Source organism: Netta rufina (genome assembly GCF_964035555.1).
Source record: "Netta rufina genome assembly, chromosome: 1".
NCBI classification, from domain to species: domain Eukaryota; kingdom Metazoa; phylum Chordata; class Aves; order Anseriformes; family Anatidae; genus Netta; species Netta rufina.
Genome location: NC_140123.1, coordinates 162,642,472 through 162,659,965, shown reverse-complemented (window position 1 = coordinate 162,659,965; position 17,494 = coordinate 162,642,472). Strand labels below are relative to the sequence as shown.

The 17,494-nt window shown below is 47.8% G+C and overlaps 1 protein-coding gene across 1 annotated transcript; it reads left to right on the top strand.

Annotated features, from left to right (window-relative positions):
• Window positions 1-14,529: 14,529 nt before the first annotated feature.
• On the top strand, window positions 14,530-15,971 carry PDE6H (phosphodiesterase 6H; the record flags this gene model as incomplete). The annotated part of the gene is made up of 3 exons (XM_084281969.1): window positions 14,530-14,672; window positions 14,957-14,997; window positions 15,895-15,971. The coding sequence occupies 3 exons, from the start codon at window positions 14,530-14,532 to the stop codon at window positions 15,969-15,971; spliced, it is 261 nt and encodes an 86-aa protein (XP_084138095.1).
• Between the last annotated feature and the right edge of the window lie 1,523 nt (window positions 15,972-17,494).

Genomic DNA, 17,494 nt, shown 5'->3' with positions numbered 1-17,494 from the left:
TGTGGGTTGAGGTTACTGTTCGCCCACGGCTTGGCCTGAGGTTTCCTTGGGTCCTTGGGTTTAGAGGCTGTGTACAGAGAAACCAGTGCAATCGGAACTCTAGAGTTATTGTCATCATTTTTGCTGGGGAATGGTTGGATTGAATGGCTTTATTATTTTATGTATTTATTTATTGAGATAAATACTAGACTGCCTGTGTCTTTGTGTAGGTATATACACACTATTTCTAAATGTACGTGAGCATACGTCAAGACCAGTATATCCCCAAACATGAGCATAGAGGTGTAGGTATGTACATCTGTGTGCCACCACAGGTATGTATGCTTAGCCTATACTGGCATGAATGCCTAGCACACAGGCGAGATGGGTTTTACTACTAGATTAGAAATGAGCCAGTAAGTAATTATGGACAAATCATGTCATTGCTCTGTGCTTCAACTTCTTGTTGGTAAGAGGGGTGAGAAGAAACCACAGACATTGGATATGTACCATGGAGAGCAGATGGGAGCTTAGAAACCAGGCGTCATCCTTCAGGTTGGCACATCCAGCATCCCGCTGGGGAACCACGTCACTGATCTGCTGGAAGAAAGGCAGGTTTTGAACTGTGTTGCAGCAGAACATCACTGAAAGCAAATCCCTACCACCAAGTATTTCATCTCTGACAAACTGATGCCATGCAACAAAGATCATCTCTTGGCAGACTTTGTCCAACCCCAGCCAATTCTTACTTCTATGACAGAAGGAGGCAAGGACAACAGCTAGACTGTACCCGCTTCGCTGCAAAAGAAATTGCCATGTTTCAAATGTAGGTTTAGTTGGAAAATAATATTTAAAATATTTAATCAAATATTAAATAAAATAAGTATTAAATATCATTCAGTCCTATTTTCTTTCTTTCCACTGACCACAGTCAGTAGTACAATTAGTTGACCACATTAATACATGTAACCAACCAATAGCATCTATTACAAGTCAATATTCAAAACCTTATTCAAATTTTTAAATGCATATCCTTCAACTACAACCTTTACTCCCAGCTGTCTAATGCCTTCTGTAGCACCTTATTGGACCAACAGATCCTGAACTTTCTTAACAATTTTAAGATTAAAAAAAAAAAGGCATGGTATTTTTTTTTTTCTACTTGTGTTTGGATTGTTTCCGCAAGCTGTCCACCATTTCCATGTTGGAATTTTTTTGCCTGGTACTACATTGCTGTGGTGTGCTGCTAAATGTTATCTCCAGAAGAGATGGCTGCATTTGAGGAAAGGGAACTATTTTATAGCCTTTAGAAGTGACTAACTCAGGAAAACATCACCTCTTATAATCCTGTACTTTGATCTACTATTTAACTGTAAAACGTTCAAAGTGGGTGCTGAAATTTCCCAGGCTGGAAAGCACCAGCATGGGGACTAAAGGTAGATTTCAGTCTGGGTGGGGAATCCTTTTTTGTAGTTTTAAGAGGCTCGATAATGTAATATTTTTCCCACTGCTCTTGTAAAGTAGCTTGGTCTGGAGCTACTCATTTGCACTTGCACTGAACTCAGCACAGGGTGTTGCTGGCTCACACTGCTCACTAATGAATAACACTGCCGAGTCCTGTCACTGTCATTAGCCTTGCCTCCCCCTCAAGCTTTTCATGGTTTCCAGGAAGACTACAGGCACTACACTGGGAAGACAACCTCATGGTGCAGCAAACTGATGTCAACAACTGCTGTAGGGGTAGCATCTCTTTTGGCCACAGGCGTCCCCAGGCAGAGTAGTGTCCCTCGCTGCATTTGGAGGCCTCCTACAGAGATCACAGGGTGATCCAGACCTGAGGGAGTCACAGGATGAGCACAGGAAGGCAGCAGGTCAGGACGTTTAGACACGGGGCCTTTCCCTGCCATATGAGACAGCATTCACTGCATCAGGAGGTGCCACCCAGCTCCCTGGTAAACCCAGCACTGCCTCCTTCACCTCTGGTTAAGCAGGATAATTCGGGGAATGCAGCTGGTGAAACATGGATTTGTTCTGTGTGAAGAAAACACAGGCTCAAGGTAACCCAGGATTTGCTTTAAAAGGCGGCATCCTGAGGTTGATCCTGCTGTGCCCAGCACACGTGGTGCCCGTCTTCTCCCTTCTCAGTGCCATCTGCCCCTCCTAAAGCACTGCAAGGGTGTGTGCAGCTGCTGGGGTGGGCAGGGAAGAGGGGATGGGGCTAGGCACAGAGCCCCTGGGAAGGGTTCAGCTGAGCTTCCCACCCCCGGAGCCCCAGCAATCCCCTCAAACCACCTGGCCGCAAGGCTCGTGGGCGCTCAGCCAGGCAGGGAGCTGAGCCCAGAATGCGTGACTGGGTGCTCCATCTCTCCAGCTCCTCCACAAGAGATTTCCTTGAAAGATGGAGAGAAGATTGGAGATTTAATGCTTGTCTAAGCTGCTTTCAGGCCAGTTAACGTGCTAATCCCATAACCCTTGTCTCCAGCCTCAAGGTGTGCAAAGACTTCACATGTCTCTCCTACATGCCTTGCCTCCCCTGGGGGAGCGAAGAGAATGGCAAGGCAGGGAGAGGGAAAGAGGCTGGGGGTGACAGGGTGCAGGCAGACAGAGCCTGTTTCCTCCAGAGGCCATCCTGAGAAATGCTGAGGATGGACACAGCAGCCCAGTTAAGGAGAGAGAGCGAACAGGGAGAGAGGAAGGACAGGGCTGGGTGTAGGGAAGAAGGTCCCTGCCTCCAGGGAGCAGTGGTCTCTCCTCTGCATGCCCTGCACTCCAGGGCCCAGTGTGGAGGAAAGCAGCTCCTGCCCTCCTGCCCTCTCAGCAGCTTCTGGGCAGGAGCCTGCCTCACATGGGACTGCCGTCCTGGAGGAGTCACCCTCCAGCGTGGGATTTGAAAGGGGGCTGGATTATTTCAGGGCCTCTCAGAAAATGGGTGGTTATGTAAGGTCAGATCTCAGCAAGTGTAATCAAATCTCAGCCCTAAGCTGATCGTCAGGCAGGGTGTTAGGGAGGTATTTATCCAAGCTCTCCCACATGCTCCGCAGCTTCCTTCCCTCCGACGCAGCCAGAGCTGAAGCTGGGACTAAATCAGGAGAGCCGTGGCATCCTCTTTTCTCTGCTGGCCTTAGAAAATCTCCTTGCCAGCTGCACCCTGCCTTGCCCATGCTAAATGCTCACTTCAACAGAGAGCTCAACTTCGTGCTGGAATTCACGGCTTGGTGTGAGCCTGTGCCCAGGACCCTGCTGGCTCTCCATGTGCCTCAGTGCCTCAGCCACAGCAGTGCTCAGGGCACGCTGCTTGCAGCTGTGCAGCCTCCCCTGGAGCTGGGGAGGCGGTGGTCATCTGCCTCTCTGTGCCAACATTCTTCCTTTATTGCAGTTGTGCTGTTCCTGTATTAAGGCTTCCATGGCCCTGCCCCTGCCAACCCCCACAGTGCCTTTGTGGCAGGTTCTTACTGAAAGCATTGGTGTGAGAACTGGCCCTCCTCCCTCTATTTCTTCACCTCTTGTTTTGTAGACTTCAGTGTATAAAATAGAAAACTAAATGTGGTGAGCTATTTAAATTCTCAGTAGCTATCATCCAATAATATATACACACAGAAGCTTAACAACCAATGAATGTGCAACATTTGCATGTAATTAGCATTATCCTCCCAGAGCTAATAGAGTTATAATCAGAAATAATCAATAAGTGGGTCCTGATGAAAATTATATAATGCCAAGGGAAAGCATGGCAAGCAATTTTCATCCTCATCACCTTTGTCATCATCACCTGCTGCACTGGTGAGACCCTCGAGGGAGGATGCTCCTATGGAACCCCATTGTTGCCATTCCCAGATGGTCACCGGGGAAAGTCTTCCCCTTTCCCTCTCTCCCCCTTCATTTATTTGCATTTTGCTTTACAGCTACCTTTAACCTTTATGGTTACTCTATGCCTTCAGCTATGTACCCTGCAAATTGATCTTTGTGTATGTGAACGTGTGAGTTGTGCAACACAGGTATGCCCAGTGTGTAGTGATAGCTCCTAACCAGCTCACTTCATCCATCATGTGCTTATCGTACTTGACTGGACCCCAGAAGTGGGCTGCAGCTTCAGGTCCTTGGCACAGAAATGGCCTCAGGGGCCTCCCAGTAAGAGGATCTAACTCACTTTGTGAGGGGTGTACCTCCACTTGAAAGCAAGCATGTACTGGGTCTAAATTAAAGGAAGGGTTGAAATCTGCCAGTGAAAAACCATAACATCAAACAAAACAAACAAACAAAGAAACATTAAAACCTAAGGATTTGTGAAACCCTGAGGGAAGAACATAAGGCTTAGTCCATGATAATACACCTGATCAATAAAAGAAGGTTTTTATTTTTTTTAAATATGATTTACATTTCCATCCCCTGTTTTTTCCCCCTTCTGTGGTTATTTTCATCAGGGATCTGCTGTAGCATGGCATCTAGAGCATTTAGCATCCATGTGTCTGGGAGATGAGCAGCCACCCAAGAGACAAGATAATGGAGCAGGAAGAGCAGCCTCCTCTGCCCATTAGCTGAATGTTCCCAAGGAGAATGCAAGATGCTCCCCAAAAGCAATAATTTCTATTTGAAAGCCTCATCTGTTACTTCAAAAAAAAAAAAAAAATCTAATAATGGTGGTGGTGGCAAAGAGTTGAACTGAATGGGATTGCACAGCAGCGCTTTTATCTAGTATCAGGAGGAAAGAGTCTGTAGCATGGTGTGAAAACCATAGGAGTGGATGTGTCTCCTTAAGAAGAAGAAAGAAACATTTTACCAAAATGTGTTAGAAGAGCCTCTCTTGATTGGGCTGCTGGTTGCCAAGGAGAAAGAATTGATCATTCAGAGCAAGATGAGAAGAGGAGCTGTCAGGAAAGAAGACATCTGGAGCTGACTAGTGCATGGTTTTGTCTTCTTAGCCCAGTGACACTGAATCATTTGCTTCACTGTTTTAAACAGAATAAACTTCTGAAAATATCTGATTTCCATTTAAATTAAAAAAAAAAAAATGTAGCCTCTTCTTTTTCTTCTTCTTCTTAGCAATGAAGCTAAACAAGACAATATTACTTCCATGCTTGGTTCAATGTGTGATCACTTTTAGTCAGTGCTAGTGGGTCATTAAATCACCGCTTGCAGGTACATGGCATGTAATTCATACAGAAGGAATCAATAATTAAATTAAAAAAAAAAAAAAAAAAATCTAAGGAAGATTCTTGAGACAATACTGTAAAAAATGTGCTATTCAGGTACATTTTTAATAGCAACAACATGCTCTGGCTTCTGGCAGCCAGACAGACAACAAGATTAACTTCTTGTGTTTGATCAAAAAAGTGAAAAAATGTCCTAGTTCAGGACTTTAATGTTAAGCTTGTTTGGTAAATGGCATTCAGGAGGAAAATAATTTTATAAAAGAAAAACAGATATTTTAATTGTTGGCAGAGCAACAACAGGAAAAAAAGGAAGTTTTTTAAAATGATCTAGCAAGCTCAGTCCCACTGCAGCACTACCAACGGCCTGGCTGCAGACATTAAGCAAAGTATTGCAGATATTAAGCAAAGTATTACAGATATTAAGCACAGAAAGGACACTTACTCACATTACTGCTTTCTCCTGGGACAACTCAGCTCTGAGCAGGGGGATGCTCCTAAATGATGAATCACAAAGCAGTTACAAACTACTGAGCTCTTTGTGCTACATGGCCGAGCTCATTGCTCCCCACAGTAGATGTCTGGGTGGATGGGTCTCTGCAGGTCTCTGAGATTTCTGTACATCAGTTTCCATATTTACAAATAGGGGTGATGAAAATTTGCCCTGTACTTTGAGATCTGGGGGTGAAAAGTACTATCTAAAAATGAGAAGAATCATTCTGCTTTTCTTTTTGTTAATACCAATCAGGAAAATGTTTGTGTAAATTATTAAAATCCTAACAGTGTACTTCTTGAGAGCATTAGGTGGCAAGACTTTGTTATCTGTTTGAAGAAAGGCCAGGCTCACTGCTCAGAGCAAGAAAATGTAACTCTCTGGTAGCTAATGAAGTGTATGACAGGCTACACGGGTTTTATATTGTCTGCTATAAAAAGCCCTGGCACGTCCTAAAGTGTTGGTGCCTGAGAGCCTGGGGCCTGCAACGATGTGCTGGCATGCACGTTAAGCACCTTGACTGAAGGGGAAAAGCAGGATCCTCGCCTTCCCCGAGGAAGCCTGGGGACAGCAGCACAAGCGGACTGCTCGGATGTGTAACATGGGGCTGCATGAGCAGCTTGGTGCCACCAAGCCCCCCCGGTAGGAAACATCAGGGACTTAGCCACCGGTGTGAAGTCCCTGGTGTCACCTACTTTTTAACACAGGCAGGGACATTTCTGGGAGTTTAACTAAGCCTTAGGGTTTGATTTATTTTTCCTCAAAAGGCCTTTTTCTCCAGACTGACCCTGGAAATCTCTCTCTGGAGCCCTGGCAGTGGAAAAGCAGGCCTTAGCCTCTTTCACCTCCACCTCATTGCCAGAGCAGTCTCCAGGGCATGACTGGAAATGAAACTCAGGAAACCAGGCTCTTCTGCAAGCTGAGCACAGAGGCACCCAGCATAACAGCAGGCACAGACCCCCGAAGTCAGCAAAGCCCCGTGTTTATTGCAGGCCGTTACAGGTGCTTCATCCCGAAACCAGAGCAGTGGCCCCTGATTTCCTGGAGGAAGGACAGGAGGACTCTCCATGAGGATGCCTTCTTCTCTGCAGTTCTGACAGACTGGTTTGCACGTACTCGAGCAGCTAAATACTGTCTCAGCCCTCTGTAGCTGGTTCCCTTTTTTCGCTAGCACAGCTGACAGACCGTTCAGCAACATGGCGAGCGTTGCGGAAGGAGGGTTACAGCAAGTGAGTCTTCTTCTGCAGACACCTTAGTACACCAGGCTTCTCACCAAGATACTGTTGGCATGACAACTTCACTGACCTACAAAACAAACAGATGATTTCTTTCCAAATCAAGGTCCTACCACTCTCTTCCTCCTGCCAGGAGTGCAAAAGCATTTGCTAGGCTGCCTATCTTTATGTGGGAAACCTATGTTTACCTGCAGATGCCTCGGAGATTCCCTGTTCATTCCCAGGTAGCTATGTCTGTCTGACAAGCCATAAAACTCTATCAACACAGAGCAAAGTCTCACAAGCACCTGGCATAAGCTGGTAGAGGTTTCTTTCAAAAGGGTTGTTGTAGCCCATGCCAGACACCGCCCTCATCCACTGCATCCCCAGCCTGAGCCCTGCCTTTGGATTTCCTCCCACAGTCTCATGAGCTCAGCCAGCCCTGGAAAAGTCACTATCTTGTAAACCAGTGTTGTCTTTGTCATTCAAGCGAGCTGCTATTTTTGGTATAACTACTGTTGCCATGGCAACACCAGCTCACAAATAGGGTCAGAAACCTCGGAGATATCTTTAAGCAGTTCCTTGGAATAGGGACTTATCTGGCCAGAGGTAATGAAGGTCTCGGTTTTTCCTTTGGGACAACACCCCTGCCACCACACGGCCCCTGCAGCTCCTAAAGCAGCTGGGTCTGGATGCAGTGGCCTGAGAGGCCAGCACTGGCTTCTCTGGGGCCAGATGAGACCAAGCCTGGGCAGGGAGACAGGGGCTGCAGGCTAGGAAGGGATCATCAAGCACCCCATTCCGGGACAAAACTCCCCATCCAGCCATGTGGCACAGAGCTGGCGCAACACGGCTGGATGGGGCAACATGGCTGGATGGGGTCCCAACAAAGCAGAGAAAGGAGATTGAAGGAGGGAGAGAAGGAGAGGAGAGGGGAAATGTCCTGGTCATAGTGGGGGATAAGAAAAAACGCAATGAGTGGGGCTGCTCCGGGAGTTCCTGCCACGCTTTCTCAGTGAGCAAAAAATAGCTTTGTGTGACACACTGGAATTTTTTTTCCCATGTGTCCACTTTTATATAGAGAAATGAGCCTGCTTTCACTGGGGAAAAAAAAAAAAAAAAAAAAAAAAAAAAAAAAAAAAAAAAAGGAAAACAAAGGGGATGTTTCAAAAACAAACGGCCTGAAAACGTAAATTTTTAAGATTAAGAAAAAGGAAGCCTGTAAGGTTTCAAAAGAGCAGGGAGGGGGGACAAGAAGAAAGCAAGCACACTTCCCCTGAGGTCTGGGGGGCTGTAAAGACGATTTTCCCATCAACTCTACCCACACAGGCAGAAAGGGAGGGGGAGCCCCCGGAAACCTGCCTGAAGCAGATGGAGGCATGGGAATGAGCAGCAGGGATGGGACAGAGCCTGCTGCCAGCAGGCTGCACCTGTTTATATCCACACAAACAGGTTCCTGCCCACAGAAATCACTTCTGCTGTCAGGAGCTGCTGAGCGCAATCCATCTCGGTGCATTTGTGTGCAAGCTCAAGTCACTGCAAGTAGAGATGATGCCAACACGATGCTGCCCCCGTCCTCTTCCCATGCCCAGAAATTATCACACAAGCCTCTGAAAGCTGTGTGATCATCCTCAAACACGTGGGAACACTGCTTCTCTGCTGCCTCTGCTTCTCTGCTCAGTTGGCAGCCCCTCAGCTGCATTCAGGATTTACTTCCCAGCTTCTCTGTGCCTACTCAAAGGGTAGGACCTGATCGATTGTTTTAAATGTAACCTGAGAGTCTCACTGAGGGATTCAGCCATCTGAAAGGCCAGAGGCCTTGGCTGCAGGCTTTGGCTCAGCAGCAGAGCATTGCTCCATGGGTCCCCTCCTCCACGGTCTGTTGCGTCAGACAGATACTGTCCTTTCTCAGACACATGCGGTCACCCCTGGCTAGCACGGATGCTCCAGATCCTTCCTCTAGCCTAACCTGAGGCAAAACCCACCCATCACTTCACAAGCAGCCTCTCCCTGACCTTTCCTCAGCTCCTTCTGCCCCTGCACTACTCTGATGCTCCTTGTGCACCTACTTCCTCCAGGAATATTTTGTCCTCAATCCCACATCATGGGCTGGTTGCTCAGTGAAGGTAATTGAGCAGAACTTCACCAGAGCCAGCAGATCCAGAGGACAGTTGTTTCACCCTGTGGTTAGGCTCAAGCCCATGACTGATGTGCTGTGCTGCTGCAGCTGAAGATGAAGATGATCTAGCATCTTCTAGCAGGACCCTTGTTCTTGTCTTTTTGTCTATGGACTCCATGCACTTTGTCCAAATCTCTGACACCAGTCTCCCAGGCAGTCACAATGGGCTATTAAAATGCACCGGAGAAATGAAGCACATGATAAAATTAAGTGTGGTTTCATTGGGCTGGAATTTGGACTGAGGCATCAGCTCTTCCCTCTCTCAGATAGCATCCACAGTACCCACACATGACCTAGCTTCTACCCCCACTCAGGTGGGTCCCAGCCCCTGCGGCACAACCGAGCAGTCTGCTGGAAGCGTCTCCATCCCTTCGGCAGCCCAGGGGAGGGATGTGGGGTGGTTATGACCAGTCCTTCCCTTCCCTTCTCTGCACGTGTGTGTGTGTGTGTGTGCTCACAAGCAGTGGCACAGCACAGAGGGCTGATGATTTCCTTGCATCTCTAGCAATTTCTCGACCGGAGCTCCGGAGAAACCACAACCTCTTCTAGGGTGATGCTGCAGAAAGAAGCACATCCACTATTCCCCCAGGCCTCGCTGGAGCTGTGCCTGCAGAGCACCAGGGCCATGCAGCCCCCCCCCCCGCCCCCCCCGTGGGGGTTCTGGCCATGATTGGCGCCCTGTGTCCTGATGTCACCTGCTGGCAGGGTATATCTGGAGGAGGAAGGACACCTCGAGACTTTTTCTACCCAGACTGCAGGACAGGAGTTGAATGATTTGCAAGAGGAGCCCTTGGGACTGTAAGTATTTGCTGGGAGCTCAAAGCAAATGAGGGTAGTGGGGGGGGGGGGGGGGGGCAAGCGAAGCTGGCTGCAAAACCTGGTGGAGAGATAAGTCCTTCTCCCCATGGGGGAAAAAGGTTTGGATTTTCATGCTTGGAAAGTGTGAATGCACCCAGTAGCTATGAGAGAAAGTTGTGCTTCTGTGCAGTCATGCCTGTTTCTTCTTAATTAGGGCTCAGTGCTGGGCAAAAAGGTTCGTGCAGCAGCCGTGGTTTGTCTCAGCAGGCAGCAGGCTCTGCCATCCACGGGGCCACTCAGTTTCTGACCCCGGCAGCCCTTGGTAAGGGCTTGCTGGCAGCCCTTGGCTTGTGAGCTCGGCTGGCTCAGCCTGCACATCTGCAGCACCAGGGGGCCCCAGGGGTGGTGGCGGCAGGTGGCTGGTGCCTGCTGCCCAGGTGCCCAGCGGTGCACACTAGGCTCCTCTGTGGGGAGTTTTTGTGAGTGGTGCTGCATCTCCTGCATTACTGAATGCCTTCCTTGGTGTCAGCACCTAACTGAGGTTGTCTTTCCAATGCTCTCCATCTGGGAGGCTGTTATGGCAATACAGTTCAACTTGAAGTCAGTTTCTGTCTTTTGGAGTACATCCTCTTTCATTTGGTTGTGGTCTTACAACCGGTGCTAGAACAGAGGGGCTGACATCCTGTGTGAAATGGGATCAGAAAGAGCTGAAACTGCATGAACTCCCTCCACCCCTATGATTAGCCAGCTCAAGCAGCTGAGACTCCTCACTCCTCGCAGGCATCTCACACTGGATACAATATTTCCTGATGAAAGCCTGGCTGCAAGAAAGATGCCAGTGGCTCTCAAGGTCAAGAAATTACCATCAGAATTATTACCAAAAAAAGAGAGTATTTCTTCCTGGAAAGTGTCTTATTTCCACTGCATCACTGTGTGGAGGGACACAGCTCATGGAGGTTCAGTTCCTGACACCCCTGGGTGACACCAAGAAGGTAACAGGATGCATGAAGAAGCCTGTACCTGAAGTTACCAGACAGCAGGAAGAGATCCTACACTGGAACTGTCTGAAGAAAGTCACGTGAGGCATCTGTGTTATCTGTCAGGGAAATTTTCCATAGCAAATCAGAGATTAAAGGAGAGGAGGGGGCAGATTAAAAAGTCATCACTTGTCAGTAGTGCTCAAGCCTCTTTAAGTTCAAAGAAAACTAAAAGAAGGATGATTAACCTGGCCAGCAACCCAGAGGTGGGATATCTGACGCAACGGAGATAAGCACATTACTGTGCATTAGGTATAATTAGCATTCGGACGCAAGCAAGGCTCTTACCCAGAGGATTAAGCCCTGGACTAAACAGAAATGCTGTCAGGGGCAATTAGGTAATGCCTTGTCAGAGGAGGGGGCAGAGGAAGTGCAGGGAAAAACATCTTGCTCCCCAGCAGCCTGTGCATCCACAGCCATCGGCTCTCGCCCAGGAGCTGCATCCCAGTGCTGGCGGCAGCAGAAGAGCTCTGACATCCCAGGACATCCCCAAGGCCAAAGCAGCTAGAGGAGACCCAACCGTGTCAAGCATTTGTCACGCCATCCACTTGGTGTGGTACCAAGGATTGCCAAAGCACCCAGGTATGGGGAGGTGAAAAGCTGGGAAATTCCCCTGGGAAGATGTCGTGGTGTTTCCTCTGTTTCTTCTGGCTATGAGCTGGGGCAGCTGGCTCCCAAGGTGGGGCAGCCCTCGTGCTGTTGTCCTCTTTGACATCAATGGAGGCATCTTTTCCTGCGGGTGATGACAAGCAAATCCCACAAACTCAGCAGTGGGAGGGCAGCTTGATCCCTGCTGCAAGATGGAGGCTGTTCTGCGGCATTAAGGTTGCTTCCCACCCCCTGCCCTTTCTTTTGGTGATGTGTGGGGAGTACAGGTGAAGGGAGGTTGGTAAGGAATATGACATAATGGTCTCTTTTAGTTGCATTGAATGCCATTGCTTGAATTCATGTACGTAAGAGATTTGATGGGGTGTGATTTGGGCAGATCCTTTTTGCTTCCAAATCCCATGTGTAGAGTAGCTGATATGTGGATACAACTGCTTCAGATAAGGACTGAGTAAACTCCAAGGGCTGAGTCTTCGCATCAGCTATTTCTTAATGGATCGAAGGCTGGGGCAAGGCAGGAACTCAAAGAACTAAGAGGAGCTGGCCCTCAATGACATGCTTGTGATTAAGGTACCATGCTGGCAGATGGCAGGGGCTGGTGAAGTGGGGAGGGAACTGAGCAGGGGCTCATCTGCCTCTTACAAGTCTTGTGTGTCAGACAAAGGGCTGGAAACCTGTTAGCCATTTTGTTTCTTCTGTTGTAGTTTTGGGAGCAGCCCTTGATAAAGGTGCCAAAAATCTCTGCATGCCAGATGCACTGAAGGTGCCTAGAAGTGGATCTGTGTCTCGCAGACCAGGAGAGGCATCTGGCACTGAGACAAGTGCCCCACTGATGAGAATTTCTCCTGAGGTGGAGGCATAGTATTTTACGTGGGGGTGTTAGCAGACCTGCCATGGGGTACAGTTTTCCTATGCAAAGAATTTTCTTGTAGGACAGTACTGTTTAAATCCCTTGCTGGTCCTGAGCATCACTGAGGGACTGGATTCTCCCTTGGTGCAGATTCACACAGCTGTGGGACCTCGCATTGCTTTGGCTTGAGCCCAAACTGCCTTCACCTCTCAGTTTGGCCTTAAAAACTGGGAGTTAGAACATTTTGGCACACCTCCCAGCTGCACAGTCCAAGTCATACTGATTACAGCACCTCCAATCCCATTCTGTAAAAGATGTGCTTGTGACAGTGCTTGCCTGTGCAGCCACCGTGCCATGGGGATAAAGTCATAAATACTGGGCAATTGCTCAGGTTCTGCAGAGATGACAGCCAAATCAGTAATTTTGCTGATTTGAGCTGATCCCTGTGTTTGTGGGCACACTGTGTGCTGGGGAAGCGTTGTGTATAGCATCTGTGCGTATTTCAGCTGCAGACACAACCATCTGCTGCTCCATTTGGGGCTGCTGGAACGGGTCCAGCCTCCTGCAAAGGATATTACAGCTGAGACAGGAGCCCAACCACAAGTGACAAGAGAACTAGCATGCCTCTAGGTGCTATCATTAGGATCCATCCTACCGCCGTCACAGATGGAAAGATGTCAGGGGTGAAGTATTCCCAGACCACCACGGATACAGAAACACATCTCTTTGCCTTGCACTGATCTGGCAGTGACACGGGAGGATTGCCTGGATTCTCTTTTGCCTTGTTTTCAGGCCTTGCTTTCCAGCACTCCAGCTATTTCAGGCACTGTCAAAGACATGGGCTGTCTTCAAATTGAGAAGAAAAAAAAAACATCTTTGATGGTATTCATAGTTCTGAGATTAAAAGTCTGGAGTGTCACTGCAGGTGATACTGGGGATCAGGCTGGAGCACTATGGTGACATAATGGGATTAGCCTTCAGTACTAAAATCCCGAAGGTAATTCCATAGGCTATTCCATCAGCCTGGCTGCACAGGGACAAAAACCTGGGGAGAGCAATTATGTAATGGCCATGGGGAAGGATGTGACTTCAGGGAGGGGAGAACAAATTGGCAATTATTTTTGTCCCTAAATGGATCTGGTCAGACCACTCTAGCATACTAATTAGCACAAAACTTGATCAAACTTGATCAAGGGCTGGGAGCTCCCCCTTGGGCACTGGTGGAAGTTATTGCTGGCCTCTCTGGGGGGGACCAAAGGGTCCTTAGTGCAGCAGCTCTGCCTTCAGGCAGGAGAGGTGTCCCCCCCACGAGAACTGCTACCTGACACTTAGGTAGCCCCTGTGATGTGGAGCTTGGTTCATGTACCGTGTGGTACAGAGGGGGTCTATCTACGTAACATAGTGCTTAAAACCATCAAAATGGACACTTCCTGGGGAAAGTTAGAGGCTTTGATCTCCTACATCCTAAGAAACTAAATTCCATCTAAACTAGTCTCCAATGCTTTGCCCTAGCCTTCTTTACAATCTTTCGGAGATCCTGTACTATTTCCCATAAGGTTGGTACTGACAAACTTGAGGCTCTAATTGCAGCTGCACCTAAGGGCTCACCTAGGTCAGCACCCCATCTTCCTCCGTGTGCAAGAGGCAACACTTAGGCAGAAGTACAAGAACAGATGAAATATATTGTGTTTCCCAAGGACAGGACACTTCTCTAAGCCATAAATCCATACGTGTGTCTTTGTGGCTCCTAGTAGTCATATCCACAACTGGTAAGTAGAAGCACCAGCACTGCAAAGCAAACTGGAATACAAACAACACTGGCATGACCTGTATGGTTCTGCAGGTTCTGGGGCAAGCTGCTGCAGCAGCCATGTCTAAGACAAGAGAAGATGTAACCTTCCATAACTCTGCACGTCATTGGACTGTGGGATTAAGTGTGTTTTTTTTTTGTCCCTAGCAGGAGTGTTCATAGTTTGGTGTCTTAATTCTAGCATGCAATGATGAAAATCAGTGCCATTCTGCTTACTTTGTGTACATTATGGTCTTTCTTTTTGTTTAATGTCTTTATGTTTAATTCTGTCAAAATCATACTTCCCATAGTTATTCTGTCACAAGACTATTGATACCTAGAAATGATAAGCAGAGTGTTGCGTCAGCCCTTGCTGTTATCTTGCAGACAGAGGGATCTGAGCAAGGCATACTCCTGTTGCACAAAACAGCCCAGCAATGAGTGAGAATCCTCCCACCACCAACCTCAACACTGGAGATGCTCCGACTGGTCCCACCACACCACGCAAGGGGCCTCCCAAGTTCAAGCAGAGACAGACAAGGCAGTTCAAGAGCAAGCCTCCTAAAAAAGGAGTAAAAGGGTAAGGGCATTTTGGAAAGAACAGAAACAATTTGAGTTGGGTTGCTCCCCACTGCTAAGCTGGGCTCCTGGGGCACCATCTTCCCCCACACAAGGATCCAGGAGGTTTCCCCCTGCCCCATGGTGCCATCAGCTCTCCTGTCATGGTGCTGGCCCACCCCAGCCCTGAGCTGTTCCTCATCATCTGCTGCCCACACTCCTCCCTCCCTGGTGGGGGTTGCAGGGCATCTCCCCTTTCCTGGGTGTTGCCCAAACTCACCCCTCACCTGCTCTTCTCTCCCCTAGGTTTGGAGATGACATCCCAGGCATGGAGGGGCTGGGCACAGGTAAGCGCTGTGGGATGTTATTGTCATGCCATCTTTAACACAAGTGTAACCATGCTTCAGCATGGGAGAGTACTGTCTGGGGTGGCCTCTGTCTGCTTGGCTTCTCCGTAGATCACAGGGTCACTGGAGAGGGCTAGTACTCCCTCCACAAGCTGCCATGGTCATGTTTATACTTACATACACCACAAGGTAGAAAGTGTGTTTAGACATGCTTCCATTTTTGAATACTTTCACTTGGCTGCAAATATGCTTGTTTGTCTTTGTTTTCTGCTAATACTCTGGCTAAGAATTTCAGCAGCATGAGGTTCTCAAAGAAATGCCAAATGCTAAGCTATTAATAGCAAAAATCACAGGAACTAAATCTCAGATGGTTGACTGTTTATGTTATCACCAAAATCCTAATTTTAAGAATTTAGGCACCCATCTGGGACTGAGAAACACGCACTGGATGACCTGTAGCCAGTTAAAACTTAGATGGCAATAACAGCTGCCCCTATCAATGAGTTACAGATCCTGAATATTGTAGACGAAATTATTCAGCATCTGATTTAAGATTGCACGTTTTCCAGGATATCACAGGTTGGTTACAGGCAGTTTATAAGAACAGGAGAAACCCCACAACCAGGATGAATTTTCACACTAGTCTAGATACTGAAGAGACCATAGTCTTGTTCACAGAGAAAGGTGGCACAGCAAATACAGTGACCTGGTTCAGTCTGGTAGGTAGCACCAAATGTAAAGAGCTCATCAGCTCATTTAATCTTCAAGTGGGTTCTCATTTTTCTTGTTCTTCCCACATTTGAATGTTTCCTCACTAAAGCAGCCTTTCTATTCATACAAAAGACATCCAGGAAGTGCCACGACCAGAACCCATTTCTGATTCTCTCTGTTTTGCAGATATCACAGTGATTTGCCCATGGGAAGCCTTCAGCCATCTGGAATTGCACGAGCTGGCCCAGTTTGGGATCATCTAAAGCCCCAGCATCTCTACTGGTGTCACCTGGTGACTCCACAGAACCCACCATGGTCTTCATCACCTTTGACGCTGATTTTTGGCCCTTACATCCACCTGTTCATGGACAGGGTGATTTTGTAAGAGCTAGTTATGAGAAAGTCCTTTGCAAATTAATTTGTCAAAGAAGCTATTCAGGACCCTGAACAGACTTCATGCTCCATGTGATGAAACTACTGAAAATGTCTTAATGTCTCCCTGCACCATAACCTCTCTTCTCCCACTGTTGTAGATCTTCATATGTATGCAGAAAATTGGAGGGTTTATTTGAACCTTTTCCCTGGTTAGCTGAGATAGTGTGTGCATGGGTGTGCATGTATGTCCAGACCTCATTGTATCAAGCCCATTCTTTTTAATTCCTTCATTCCTGACAGCTTTCTATGTAGTATTTCCACTGGTATATTCCCAGGTTTTCTGGACCACCAATTAGATGCTGAGACTGTATCTGTAGAGAAGAGAATCAGAGTAAGTAGTTGAGCCATTAGGGCATTTTTAAGCAGCAGGAGAGCCTCCCCCAGGGGTTCACCGTAAGGAATCTGCTGCTGAGGTTCACCTCATCAAGAAAGGGGGAAAGGGCTCAGAAATGTTCTCTCTGCTGTACTACCCACCAGCTTATGAGCCATAAAATTCTGGTTGTTCTAGTAATGCTGAATGAAAACACATGTGTCTGAGATCAAAAACTAAATGAATTAATTAATCCTTCTCATTCCTTTGTGACTGAGTGGTTGGGTTTCCAAAGAAACAACCCTCCAAATGGCATTTGGTGTCCTCTCCTTCGATGGCAGGCTCCTGTGTGACATTTATTCTGTCCCTAAAGCCATACATATTTACTTGAGGAGTTTGCTCCCCAGGACATGTTGCTGGTTCAGAAGACATAACAGTTTGCCACCAAACAGTGCCAGTAGTCCCGTCTCATCTAGCAGAAGATGGTATTGAATTACTTGCTCTCTCTTCCCTGTATTTAGCATGGACAAGTCTCTCTTCATCCCACCCATCGGCAGGAAGGCTTTTCCCCTCACCCTCTGGCAGCTTCAAGCTCCAAAGCCTGTCTGGACAAGCAGGCAAATGGTTGTTCCCCCAGGAGAGATAAGAGCAGAGCAGGTGGGGAGGCAGGGGGAGACTAGGATTTGCAGGCAAGCACGGAGCAAATCCACTTAACCTCATCGATTTTTGTCTCCTGGTCTCTGGCAGCCTGAGCACTGGCAAGCAGGGAGGCACTTGTAACCACTTAAGTGCTCAGGGAAGGCACCGAGACTCCCTGCTACCCTGGCATTAGGGAAGGGGGTTCATTTTGGTCAGAGGCAAGGAGTAAGCGTTGCTGTAGCTATGTGATATTCAGAAGGGGAGATGGCATTTTGAATCATTGCCTTCAGTTTCACAAGCCTCCTTGCATACGAACTACCTCCCCCTGGTTTATCTTTCCTATGCTGAGCATGTTCACAGGAGCAAGGAATGGCTGTGGAGAGGACAGCAAGTCCTGCCTGC